The sequence below is a fragment of the Danio rerio genome, chromosome 6 (genome assembly GCF_052040795.2).
Source record: "Danio rerio strain M-AB ecotype USA chromosome 6, GRCz13ab, whole genome shotgun sequence".
Lineage (NCBI taxonomy): Eukaryota > Metazoa > Chordata > Actinopteri > Cypriniformes > Danionidae > Danio > Danio rerio.
Window position 1 is genome coordinate 31,298,757 of NC_141026.1, and position 14,203 is coordinate 31,312,959.

Sequence of the window (14,203 nt, forward strand, 5' to 3'; positions counted from 1 at the left end):
TTCAGTCCAAAGATTTAATGCGGCCTTTTATCAAAATCAACAGGTAAACAGAATAACCGTCTCAAACAAAAAGCAGAACAGAACTGAGCCACAATGACTTGATCAAATGGTGATGCTGATGAACTTGAACTGTTGTCCTGATTCTGGGGAAGATATAACTTCGTTAAATTGAGCAATTCTTATCTGATGGAACTAACCCTATTGTGACATTATGCTTTTTAAAAAAATATCTGATGTACTGTATAGAGTGCATACACACATACAGCTTCCCAAGCTATACAATATTTCCCAAATGATGTTTAACAGAGCAAGGAAATTTTCACAGTATGTCTGATTATATTTTTTTCTTCTGGAGAAAGTCTTATTTGTTTTATTTCAGCAACAATAAAAGCAGTTTTTTATTTACATTTTAAGGATTATAAGCGCTTAATTATTAAATTATTAGCCCCTTTAAGCTATATTTTTTGATAGTCTACAAAACAAACTATCGTTATACAATAACTTGCCTAATTGCCCAAACCTGCCTAATTAACCTCGTTAAGCCTTTAAATGTCACTTTAAGCCAGGGCCGGAGTGGGACTCCTTTTCAGCCCTGGAGTTTCAAGCCTCAGACCGGCCCACCTCAGTTCACGACTGACTATATTAAAATAAGGTAATTTCCAAATCAGTTTCTAATGACACTATCACGTCTTTTTTTGAGAAAACAACTGCTTTAGAACTTCAAATGTTCAACAACCCTAACAGTATTATATGTCTTAACAATAAAAATGAAAAAAATAAATAAATAAATTACTCAGACGAGGATCGAACCCGGGTCTGCGGGGTCAAAAACTAACGTGCTAACCACAAACCATAACAGCTGTTCAGTGAATGTTGACCAAGTTATATCGTCATTAACCTGCAGGCTGCAACTTGCTCACTGAGCTGCGAGAAAATAGATAAAAAGAGTAGAGCTGCGGTAAAATAATGAATAAAACGGCTGTGGTCAAATAAATAACTTAGATAAATAAATTTAAAAAGTGTGACTGCTGAGAGCAACCGATTCTGGAGCTAGGGATACCGGCCCTCGCGGCCAAAAAACGGACCGGCCCACCGGGAATTCTCCCGGTCCTCCCGATTAGCCAATCCGGGCCTGCTTTAAGCTGTATAGAAGTGTCTTGAAAAATATCTAGTAAAATATTATTTACTGTCATCAGGGCAAAGATAAAACAAATCAGTTATTAAAAATGTGTAGAAATCTGTTGAGAAAATCTCTGTTAAACAGAAATTGGGAAAAAAATAAACAGGGGGGGCTAATAATTCTGACTTCAACTGTACATATACACATCAGCTCAGAGGCAAAATATGTAACTTTTTTATTATGACGTCTTTCTTAGCTGAAAATGAATCATCACAGTAACAGTTACTGTGTATTTGTTGAAAGACTGAAACGAACTGGTTTGAGACAGTCTGGAATATTTGACAGGTAAAATGTATAGGATGTATTTGTTGTTCTATATCAGGTTGGTATGGCAACAAACACAGACACCAAAGTGTTTCGGGTTTTTGTGATTTGAAACACTCCTACTAAATGTCACCGTTCCTCTCTGCATACACATTACTATACTACTGAGATTTCTCTTATTGCCCTTTCTTCATTCTCGCTTATGCATGCATCTTCCAAACACATGCAGGGCTAAACGTCTCTGTCACAATCGATCATGCGCATCCAGAGCGGTAAAGCATAAAGCAAAATGTGAGCTTTGATTATAGCTCAGTTTGTTTCTATGCCTGATAGGAAGTGGTTTCTCATCTGGTAAAGAAGATAGCTAAGCTGCGGTCCCCATGGGCCATGCAAGCAGCCGTTTCAACTCTGAGCTCAGCTAGGTGTTAAAACTAAAAAAAACTCCACTCCTTCACACTTTTAAGTTAGACAAGTTAAACAATCGTAATGCTGAAGAGGAGCAGTGCAGATGCTCTACATTTTGGTTGTGCTGGCTTCATTCAGTGAAAAGTACTATTAACAGACTTGGGCCTGACACGTTGTGTGGGTGTTTACATGGGTATCTACATCACTTGTATGCTGGGGAGTGGGTTTAGAGTGTTAGTGTTGGTGTCAGACAGAGCTATAGGTTCGCTTTAAAGTGGATCTTTCCAATGAATGAAATAAAAACCACACTAACACCAGGTGAGTCAGAGAGTCAGTCTAAAGAGAAAAAAATCTGGGGTGACATCATGGTGTTCTATTTTCCAGCAATGGAACATGACAAGTTTAGAGTGGGTGAAAGGTGAGTGAATACATGATGCAGTAACAATGATGAAAAACAATTTCAAATTCCAAAGGCGTCATAATTCATTCAAATTAGGGTGGAAGTAATTAGCATTTTAATTGTGCATCGATTTGCGTCAACACCAATTGGCGCACATTTGCAAGAGTGTTGTTTATTTATATCCCAAACTGCATTTAAATACAATTGGCAACAAAAGCAAGATAGATATTACTCTCAGCAACTTGTGGACTACATCTGATGTGAAGATGTTGCTGAGCTGCTATGCGTGTTTAGGTTTGAAGTATGTGGGTCAAAGAGCAGACATCTCCTTTTGGTGTTTGCGTAGACATAGAAAACGTTCAATATTTTAAAGTAAAATGAGTTTAAAAAATCATTTGTTGACAATAATATGACGGAATTCATTTTCAAAACTACAAAATTGTCATTCAGTATAATGATCACTTTATTTGATTATTTTTTTTAAGTTAAGTGTATGACTATTGAAAAGACGTGTTTACTTAAAAAGGAAATTACATCTATTCCATTATTATAAACTTATTCTGACTAGCACTTAAAATACACAAATATTATTTTATAAATGTTACTATAAAAATCTTTGTGGTATGATGAATTTTGTGAAAGTATAAATATTTCATACGTTTTGATGTACAAGCTATGTTTACCTTGACATTTTTGTGGGTGTCTCCTGTAATCAGCTTCTACTTAAAATACATGTATTGATTTTTTTGAGATAAACACAACATATTCTGATTTAAAACAGGTCATTTAATTGTTTGCTATTACATGTTAACTCTGTAAACTGTGCGATAAAAGGCATTTATGCTGTCAGTCTGAATTAAGATGAATTTCAATAATGAAAAAAGCCTTCACTCTGTGATATTCACAACCGATAGATAAACGATGGGTAGTTTCTTTCTCTCATTCGCTGTACAGTGCCAGCAGCCTAAAAGGGATTTAAAGTATGGTGAGCCAGATCTGTTGCCCACAGCCCTCAGGGTAAAAACCATGTAGGTAGCCAAAACCACAGAACCACAGCTAAGAGCTGCACTTGCCTGAGAGAAGCATGCTTGTCTAATCTGATATGTAGCAAACTGAAGCAATTTCAGCAATCGCGTACATCTAGCAAAATACAAAACCTTCATGTAAAATCCTGGAAAGGAAACAACAAAAGGAGAAATGATGCAGACTGTCCAACATCAAACATCGTCGACAAGTAAAAGTAAGTGATGAAAAGAAAAGCTTGCAATAGAAATGAGCAAACTCACATAAAGGTGAGATTTAGTTTCATATTCAAAAAAAAAAAAAAAAGCCCAGCTTATATCGGATTCAGGAAGGAAAACCAAACACCCCACACAGATATAAAAGGGTGCTGATGACATACTGAGCTAATCTTTAAAATAATTTGCCTTCCTGCATGGGAAACAGTAAACTTTCAAACAGCAGTGTTTCCTCTGAAAAGATCAAAAACCTCATTTCACTACTCGTTTTTATCCAGAAGATCTTACTAATATAATCTTTCCCCCAAATCAAAACACACCAGCTTTTCAATCACGGTAGACGTGGTCCTGTTTACTGTAATGCACAAGCTGCAGTACTTACAGTAATTCTGAAATGATTTACTTGAAACATTTACACATCATACCACTCATTTCAGATTTTTGGCATATATTACAAAGCAATGTAATCATTTCACTGGTGTTATATGCACCTACAGGATGTCTACGGATATAAACAAGTTAGATTTCACTTTAAGTTAAATACCACCTTGTATTATATATAATACCAATCATTAATAGGAATTGCAGTTTGCTGCATGTATTAAAAATATGGACACAGATTTTCCCTTTGTGATTTTTAACCCTTTCACGTGTTCGATTACACCCGTGTGATTAAAAAGTTCAGAAAGCATTGTAATCAAATCCTAAAAATTTAATCTGATGGCTCTTGCTGAGGCATAGAAAGAGATGCGTGGTGCTCGTCATAAATGAAAATTTATCAGTCATCTAACAAATTTTAGGTTTCAGATATTCAGATATTCAAATACACATTTGATTTTATTTTATTATCATTTTGAAATATAACCGGATGATGTGCTTTATGCACGCAAGACACACAAAATTAATGTTACTAGAACATTTACCTTATTCTTCTCCCAGTTAAACATCCACTTTCATGTATTTTGGAAGACCAAACAAAAAAAAGTATAAAATGACTAAATATAGCGATGCCCATCACCCATCATAGATCAAATAGGATTAATATTAAGCTGATTAAAAAACAAAATGCATGTTCTTACAACATATATCTAAGAATCATAATATCAGATATTTCACAATATAATTAGGACGTGTCAATATTTGCAAAAAAAGGGGGAAAAAATAACAAAACATGATATATAACAAATTGGTGTGGTTGGAGAGGGTAATTAGAACTTGAAACATTCACACATCTGTTTTGTTGATACCACAAATGCTGTTTTTCTTTACTGAAATTTTAACAAATCTTTTGGGGCATTTGGATAGTCATGACAATAAACTTACTGTCAGACTGAATAAAAGAGAAAGAATTCCTGAGTCAAACCCTAATTTATAAAATTGAGTTAGATTATTTCACAGTAGAACCAAGCTGCCAACAAATGTACTAAGTCCACTTTGAGTGGAAAAGCAATATAAAATGAGTATTCAAGGAACTAAATAACACACAAGCAATATTATGAAAGGGTACTGAACAGCTGTGCTATAGAGAGGCTGATGTGTTGTGCCAGTCAGTGAAAACACCGCACTAAATTGATGGTGTGTGAATTCTGTGCCATTTGTTTTTTTTTTACCTGAATCTCAAGCTCAGAGATTTGCTGCTGAAGCTCAGCCATGGCAGCAATATTGTCAGCTTCTCTTAATCTCACTGCCATTACCTCTTCTTTATTCTGTAAATAGAGATAGAGAAATGAAGCAGCTTTTATTAAATGAGTTATTTTTGTTTAGTCAAGAGCTGAAAAGAGAGCATGCTCTCTTAAACTAAAGTGATTAAAAAAGGAACTACTTCACTCTATTTAAAGCCAAGTCATGAATGAGGAAATGTAACCAAATCATACAAAGATTTCATAATTAAAGGCATATTTTGCTTTTTTTTGTAACAGATTACTAATTACATAAAGGTTATACTGCTAACTAGATTAAATACATATTTTTAAGATAATCCTAATGCAATACAATCTATTTGAATCAAGTCTGTTTGCGCCAGGCTGTGGAACTGACCTTGACTAGCTGATGTCATGCAAATGATCCTCACCTTGCACTCTATTTCAGCCTGCTTCCGCTTTGTCTCCTGCAGCTCTGAATGCAACATCTTGTTCTGGTTGCTCAAAACATGCAATCGATCCTGTAGATTTCGTGCCTCGAGTTCTGCTCGTCGAAGCTGATTACTATGTATTTGATTCTGTTAACAGGTCAAATAAATTACAACTATGATTAAAACTCAAATGAACTACAATCTGAAGTGATAAAGCCATGCTCAAACACAAAGTCCATCATTTAAGAGCACAAATTAATAAACTTTGTCTCCCTCTGCTGGCCAATTAATATTTCAATTCCACTTGATTTCAGTGGACAACAGATCATATTTCAAAACATTTACTTTCATTATAAGGAATTTTGTTGCAAGCCAGTCAGTTATTTTGCCAATATCAAAACTACTACTGCCCCAGGGATGGGATGTCATTCAGTACACATGTGTACATACATGTACAGTACACATGTACATACATACATACAGTGCTCAGCATAATTGAGTGCACCCCAATTTGAAAATGAATATTTTTATCCATTTCTCAGTGAATATTTATTCTGATGCATTTAAACAAAACAGATTTATTAAACAGATATATTTATTAAAATAATATTTTAGTCCCCCAAACATATTTAGAAATTGAAAGATAATACAATTAAATTGAAGAAAAATATTGCAAAACAAATTACAACCTAAAAAATCTCAACTAAATTTTTCCTTTTTTTTTTTTTTTTTGCTTTTCTTGATATTTCCTCTTTTTAAAATTTGTATTAAAAAAATTTCTATAATACAGTGGCACAGTAGGTATTGCTGTAGCCTCACAGCAAGAAGGTCGCTTGTTCGAACCTCAGCAGGGTCAGTTGGCGTTTCTTTGTGGAGTTTGCATGTTTGGGAGTGCTAGTTTTTGGACCGTTATCGTAAGTTATCTTGTTAGATAAGCTCCAAACTTCAGTTCTGACTAAACTAATGTATATGCACAAATATAAAAGTTTCTAGCCTACTATTAAAAAGATGATTTTAAAATATAGATTTGTGAGGGCTGTACTTATATATGGTGAGCACTGTACATACATATTTACACACACAAGAGACTACATATAGCACGTGTCTCTTTTGCGCTCTTTCAGATACTACTGTACCTTTCATCTATAATGTAATATAGTGAATGTTTGTGAATTTAAAACGCCAGCAGTGTTTTAAAGTGCATTCACTGTCTCCTAAATGAAAGAACTGAATGCTGTAAAGGTGAGCGATTTGTATTCACACCTGAGTCTCCAGTTCCAGCATTCTCTGTCTGGTCTCTCTGAGCTCAGCTTGTGCTTCTGCCTCTCTGAGCCTCACACTCATCAGTTCATCCTGAAGCTCACTTGCCGCATTCTTGCGTGGACTGTCTTTCCAGCGGCCCGCCGTCCGTGCCAGATGCCTCTGCATAGCATAAACACAAATCTTACTTAAACATTGGTTGATGGCTGATATGCACAGTGCTTTGTAACACAAAGTGTTTTTCAGCCACCAATAAACTTCCAGTGAAAGGTTAATGTGAATATTTTCAATTTCATAAGGTTCCTTTTACAGCATTGATAATCTATTTTAATTAAAATATAGTTCGATAAATAGACCAGAGAACATTTATTTAGGCCGAATCCCAATTCTATTTTTGTACCCCTACCCCTTCTCCTTCCTCTTGGCCCTTGAAACAGAATGTGAAAGGGAAGGGCTTCAAATTTTACCCATATGAAATGGGACATCACTACAGCACCTGCACACGTCATCGTGATCTCTTGCTTCATATGAGATTGATGATCGAGACTGCTGTAGTTTTTTCAGATGTGTTATTTTTTGGTATTTGTATTAAGGAAATCACTGAAGGCATACATCATGTTATCATAACTAGACTTTTCTGACAGGGTATTCGAGCGTCATTGAGTGACAATATGTTGTAGGACTGCTATACAAGGGTTATTATTAGGGATTATAGATATTACAGTTTTTATTTAGCGTTTTTTTAAAGCATTACGGTAAAACATAAACATGGTTATGAATATATTAAAGCATATTCTTGTTTGTTGTAAAAACTCGTAATAGTGACAAAAAAATACTAGTTCATGGATCTCCTTACTTCCAGGTGTAGCTACGCTGCCGTTGTGGTTGGTGTATTCTGGGAAATTTTCTTACTCCTTGGTTTTGTGTGTGTTCCTGAAAAATCTCTGTTCAAAGAAGTATCTACCCCTTCACCTTAGCCCTATGCCTTCAAGCTAAAGAGAATTGGGACACCCCTACATCTTCATGCAAACACACAAAATAAAGGGTAGGGGGTAAGGGTAGGCTAAGGGGTAGAATTTCGATTGGGCCTAAGTTGTTTTAGAGTAAAATTAGATGAAAGAGTGTTTAAATGCAAACGCCGTCAGGAGCAGAAGGCAAGCGCAGACATTTCATTGAAAATACTGTGGTAAAACAAATTTCCATATTTTAAAAAGACAGCTTAAAATAATGTAATGCAGTGCTTCTTGTCTGGTATGAGAGACACTTTAAATTATATCTCAACCAGGCAGTAAAGATTTTTTAAAAAGAAAGCAGATCTTAAATGTGAAGCTTTTTTAATGGAATGTCAGTGGAAGCGGTTGAAAAGACTTACTGAAATTAAAGCAGAAAAAGAAATCACAAGTTGAGCTGTGACTAGGCATGGGGTTTAAAACTCTGACGAAATCATAACCTTGGATAAAAATATCACGGTTCCACGATATTGTGATTACTGCTTTAAAATGTATTCTTTTTAAATGTCTGACAACATTTCCCCTTTAAAAACCATATATTTTATTTTTTGAAAGATTTTAAGTGTTTTGGAACAGTAAATATGTCAGGCTAGATAATTCAAATGAATCATTGACTTCTTCATTAGTCTTCATTAGTTTCAAAAACACAGATTTATTTACTATTTAAAAGTGCATCTTTAGATATATTTTCTGCCGAAGATATTGTTGTTCTAAAAAAATGTAAATAAAAATCTTACACATACCCTAGAAACGGTATTACAGAACATTTTTGACTGTTTTAAAACCTTGACTTTTCCACACCGCGGTATACCTTGAAAACGATTATCGTCCCATGCCTAGCTGTGACACAACTGGTCCGTATTACATTTTCAAATTGTGAATGATAAAGTTATTTATGAGTGTGTATTTACCTGCCAGTGCTCCTCCAGATCTCTGACCTGCTGTCGAAGCTCTTTAAGGCCTGTTAAAGCCTCTGCCTCCCTCAGTTTCACACCAATTAGCTCCTCCTGAAGACGTACCACATTATTCTCATCTGGTAGGGATGTATTTCTCTGTAACAAACAAATGTGTACAAGGGACATAAGACAGAAGCACAAAGAGTTTTCCTCAATCTCAAATAAATGTCAATATCAGTGGATTTAAAGGTTGGGTTACCATTATAAACTTTTGTTCAAATGTTTAAAGAATTTTAAATATTTAAACTATTTTCTGAAAAGTGTTCTTTGCCTTCAATTTATACAGTATATTGACATAAGTTTTGGGACGCGTTCCTGAACATGCATATGATAATGATCCATGCCCATTCTTAATACATGGGGTTTAATATGGAGTTGGTTCTTATGGGAAAGTTTTCCAAACGCTTTAGAAATTATTTTTAAAGGACTTTTTTGCCATTCTTCTAAATGCATATTTATGAGGTCAGGCACTGATGTTGGACAAGAATGTGATGTTGGCAACCACTAAACCCAGACTTGTTCATTGGATTGCCAGAGAGATAAATGTGGTTCATTACAAAATGTTGACTGTGTCTGTGCACTTTGTTATATTACAACTAACAGTTGACCATGGAATATTTATTAATGTGGGGAGATTTCATGAATTAACTTATTGCACAGGTGGCAACCTCTCTATCCCAGTACCACGCTTAAATCCATTGAGCTCCTAAAATTGACCCATTCTTTCACAAATGTTTGTAGAAGCAGTCTGCATGCCTAGGTCTTTTATTCAAGTTCTTGACAAAATAAGAATTAGTCTTATCTGATAATAATGATAAAATTGATCCATGAAATGAATAAATGAACTACATTAACACATGTCCATGTGTTTGGGCCTAATAATAATTACTGAAATACTGCACTTTTACTCTAATATTTACTTTGTGAGCAACATCAGTTCAGTGTTTAAAAAAAGAAACTGTGACTAGATGTGGTTTCACATCAAAATCTAAACTATTTTATAATATTCTATTAGGTGATAAGGGCTAGCTCAATTAATATTGCACTATAAATATACTCTACTTCAGAAATGCATATCTAGAGTTCATATGAACAGGTCCACCTTCTAGCATAGCATACAGTATAACTCAAACAAGCAGACAATGATCCAACTAATAAAACACTTTTTTTGTAATAAATAAAATAAAAATATATAAATTTTTCTAAAGATCCAAACTTTTTTTTTGTATCGCAGGCAATTTGAATTACCATCATTGAAATTGTTATTATAAAATGTTGTAGAAAAAGAACTTTAAAGTGTAAAATGTTTGTATTTGAATATGTTTTTATACAACTGAAGTCAGAATTATTAGCCCCCCTGAAATGTTAGCCCCCTGTTTATTTTTCCCCAATTTCTGTTTAACAGAGAAAAAAAATTTTCAACACATTTCTAAACACAACAGTTTTAGTAACTGATTTCTAATAAATAAGTCATTACATTTTTTATCTTGGCCATGATGACAGTAAATAATATTTGACTAGATATTTTTCAAGACACTAGTATTCAGCTTAAAGTGACATTTAAAGGCTTAACTAGGTTAATTAGGTTAACTAGGCAGGTTAGGGTAATTAGACAAGTTATTGTATAACGATAGTTTGTTCTGTAGACATTTGAAATAATATATAGCTTAAAGAGGCTAATAATTTTGACCTTAAAATGGTTTTTAAAAATTTAAAACTGCTTTTATTCCAGCTGAAATAAAACAAATAAGACTTTCTACAGAAGAAAAAATATTAAAAGACATACTGTGAAAATTTCCTTGCTCTGTGAAACATCATTTGGGAAATATTAAAAGAAGAAAAAAATTAAGAGAGACTAATAATTCTGACTTCAACTGTATATAAAAAACATTTGTTATTTTTACAGATACTAAAAACTTTTATGTGGACACCAAAAATTCAATACTAATAATAAAGCTCATTAATTTTACAAAAGCGTTTGTCACTTCTGATACATCCATAATCATTGTATTAAATATTGTTTTAATCAGTAAGTTTTCCCCAATGTGAATCATTATTTACTTACTCGGGTTGTTCCAAACACAAAAGAAATCTTCACAACACTCTACATTTTTAATGAAATCTTAAGTATGTCTGTCACTCTATTGAATGTCTCTGAATACAATGTAATCAAACACACATTTGCACCACTACAGTGGGAAAACCCCTACTGCCTAAAGGTTACAATCTGCATTTAAGAATGGTTATAAAGTTCACCACCTGTTCCATATAGAGTATCTTGTCCTGCATCTCTTTTAGTGCACACTGAGACTCAGCCTCCTTTAGACGGGCCTGCACCAGTTCTCTCTCCAACTGAAGGATGGACTCCTCTGTGTAGCGTGGATTCCCCTTCTAAAATGAACCAAAAAAAAAAAAAAACAAGAAATTGTGTGACCAAAAATTCTATCAAAAAAACTTAATCAGTGAGTAAACGATTTACAACAGATTACCACAATCATTTTAACCAATCCTGAGGTTTAAAATGAACCAAACAGTTCCCTCCACTCACGCATATGGTTTTACTAACAGCCACATGAAAACATAATGAGACTGCAACACAGCATTATGTAAAACAGCACTTTCCTGCCAGCACATGACACATAATCTGTTTCTTTTTCTGCAGTGTTAAACATTTACACATTAATAATTGATGAGCAATATTCTGCCCGTCTGCTCAGTGTAGATGATATTAAACAGACTCAAGCCTCTCTGGTTAAGTTACACTTGACATATACATAAGCCCCATTTGGCATACTTGTGCACGCAAATGACCTCTGCTCTGCTGCTCTGATCTGCAGTCATGCATGTAAAGAGCATCATTACAAGAGTTGCCATATGAAGCTCACTGGTTGCTGAGATTTTGTTGCTAGGCAACATTGAAAGTTTCAAGTACAATTCCAACTGCAAACTGCTGACATGAGGGAGCAAATTATTTCTCATAAGGTTTCTCTGTTCGAAGAACGACTTCTCATCCAGAAGGCGCCGTCTCTAAACAGTCCTTACCGCAAATGGCTGCTGGAGTTGTCTGATGGTGCTTTGCGCTTGCTCCAGCTGTACGCTGGTCTCCTCAATGTGCTGTTTGACCGTGGCCAGCTCCCGCTTGACCAGGTAGTTTTCCTCCGCTTCTTGGGCTCGCGTCACCTGACCCTGACATGACCAATTATGGATGAGGGGTGAGCGGAGTATCGGAATGGGTAGAAACGGACGTATGGATGGAGAAAAATAATGCTGGATCTCAAGCTCTATAGGTCATGCTGTTAGAAGTTTTAGGCTTTCAATTTAGCACTTACAATTTTCTTCCACTATTAAGGGGGGATTATTGTAATATTGCACCAATAATCAGGACAACAGCCCAAACATAATAAGCACAGTAAGGCCTCTTCCCTGAAGTCAGAAACTGCAGAATTTGCCTTTTTTTCACTTTTGATTGTGAGTAAATGTGAGATGTTTATTGGGTAAATCAAAGAAATTACGCAAAGCTAAAGACAGCTTAAAGGGGAAAGACAGAGCAAAAAGATGGAGGGGAGAGGGCAAATTGTACCTGGATCAATCTATCTGCCAAAGAAGCACTTTCCTAAAAACAGAGAAAACCATAAAGGAAAAGGCAAAAAAGAAGAGAGAGACCAAAGGATATTACAACACAGAACAAAACAATAAGATTGATTTGACAGAAAATAGTGCTCTCTTTCATACCCCTACATTAAAACATTGCACTTGTCTAGATGAACATTACTAAATCAGCACAAATGCAGCATTGAAACGGTCACAGTGAGGTGGGGTAGAAAAGGAACATTGTTTGAGCGTGGTGTTTCTGCTGTGGTTATGGAAATAAAGCAAGATTGTGGCACCACAACAAGATAAAAAAGGCGTAAAAGGAGGCCAAGCAGAGGACAGTGTGAGAGTGTGAGTAGGGTAAGAATAAAACGGAAAGAGTGTTATTTTAATGCCTATAGGTTTACTATATTTGGGTGACAAATACAGCCTTGGGTTATGAACGGGGAACGTCTGAAGGCGTTTGAGTTAGTGCTTCGTTCGAGTACAAAGGTTCCATGCTGAGAAGTGATGAAGGTGGAGGTGTTTTTTTATAGACCGACTTGCACCGTGGGCTTTCTTTTTCATGCATGACACAAGCATGCCTTCACAAGCAGAGAACATGCAATACTGCAGGTTCAGCTTTTCGCTCATGCTTAAACCACAACCACGTTGGCCTGAAATTAGCATATGTAGCTGACAAGCATTTATTACCCATATGTACACCCAAAACAACAGGGTGACTTTTCTTTTGTTACCGGTGTACTGGTACTTACCAGCCTGATAAAACACAACAGCTTGAGGAGGTTCATGCGTGTGTGAGCATTTGTAATTGGTGACACCAAAGAGTTGTGAAAACTGACAGCGAGGAGATGAGCAACGGACCAATTTGTGATTAGGAAACATGGAATGATGAAATGGTGTGTTTGACCGATAAATGTTTCGAATCGTCTGTTATGTCACTCACTTTCTCCAGAGTGTCTATTCGCTGCTTCAGAAGTCTGTTTTCTGTGCGTAGTCTCTGAAACAAAAAGTGTCAGTATTGAAAATGCTAGACTGCAATACATCAAAACAACATTGTTTACACAGGGTATATGCAGGAATCCTAAAGGTAATTTCAATACCTTTTTAAAACTTTTAAAATAAGTACTCAGAATATTTTAAGACCTTATCGCCACTTCAAGTTCTAATCAGTATCAAACTTTTCACCTAATAAAAAGTTGCTAATTAACAGCTGTAGTTAAATAAATGAATGGAGCACAACCATGCAACAGAACTCAGATAGGCTCGGAAGAAACAAAAGCTTGAAAGAATAAATTACGTGGTTGTTTTTAGCGTCAGGTTTCTCCAACCAGCAGTACACAAACTTAAATTTTCCCATTTTGCCATCAGTTTCGCTCCATAGTTTCACTACATGTGGAGAGCATCACATAACCTTCCCAAGTTTGTCGCAAATTACATGACATCATTTAATTTTATTAATGGAATAAAAACGTTGCTTTAAATGCTTTAATATCTTCAGAATATCTTTCTATTTTTATGGACTGAACTTTGTTGCTAAACATGCACATGAATGCCACATGTCAAACCATTGCAATTGTGCAGTAACAATAGAGACAGTATGTATCTCAAAAATGTCTATATTACATAACAATACAAAAGTATTTGAAGAGGTAACACTGTGTTGAATTGTCATCTCACCTTGATCTCCACCTGTTCCTCCATCTCCTTTGTTTTGATTGTAGTGTACTCCTTTTCCAATCTATGAATAAAGGCATTCAAAACGTTAAGTAAGTTTCTATGTCAACAAACATACTGAGAAAAAAAACAAATTCTTTTTAGATTGGCT

At 35.3% G+C, this 14,203-nt stretch overlaps 2 protein-coding genes across 31 annotated transcripts in view; one reads left to right on the forward strand and one right to left on the reverse strand.

The window, feature by feature from the left end:
- The window catches only part of gb:ex154042 (expressed sequence EX154042), a 69,925-nt gene extending 60,891 nt beyond the window's left edge, over positions 1-9,034 (forward strand). The window contains 1 exon segment of the mRNA XM_087257347.1: positions 7,681-9,034. Within this exon segment, the coding sequence (XP_087113473.1) occupies positions 7,681-7,795 (115 nt within the window). The 3' untranslated portion in view covers positions 7,796-9,034.
- evi5b (ecotropic viral integration site 5b) overlaps positions 1-14,203 on the reverse strand; it is a 75,070-nt gene that overhangs the window by 18,542 nt on the left and 42,325 nt on the right. For 10 of the 30 annotated variants that reach the window (XM_087257297.1, XM_087257311.1, XM_087257330.1 and 7 more), the window contains 9 exons: positions 14,056-14,116; positions 13,322-13,375; positions 12,365-12,397; positions 11,827-11,970; positions 11,044-11,175; positions 8,740-8,880; positions 6,822-6,980; positions 5,559-5,705; positions 5,098-5,193 (listed from right to left, as the gene is read on the reverse strand). In XM_087257297.1, the coding sequence (XP_087113423.1) occupies positions 5,098-5,193; positions 5,559-5,705; positions 6,822-6,980; positions 8,740-8,880; positions 11,044-11,175; positions 11,827-11,970; positions 12,365-12,397; positions 13,322-13,375; positions 14,056-14,116 (967 nt within the window). The remainder of the gene's footprint in view (positions 1-5,097; positions 5,194-5,558; positions 5,706-6,821; positions 6,981-8,739; positions 8,881-11,043; positions 11,176-11,826; positions 11,971-12,364; positions 12,398-13,321; positions 13,376-14,055; positions 14,117-14,203) is intronic. The other 20 variants (XM_087257308.1, XM_087257318.1, XM_087257329.1 and 17 more) reach the window with 3 other exon arrangements.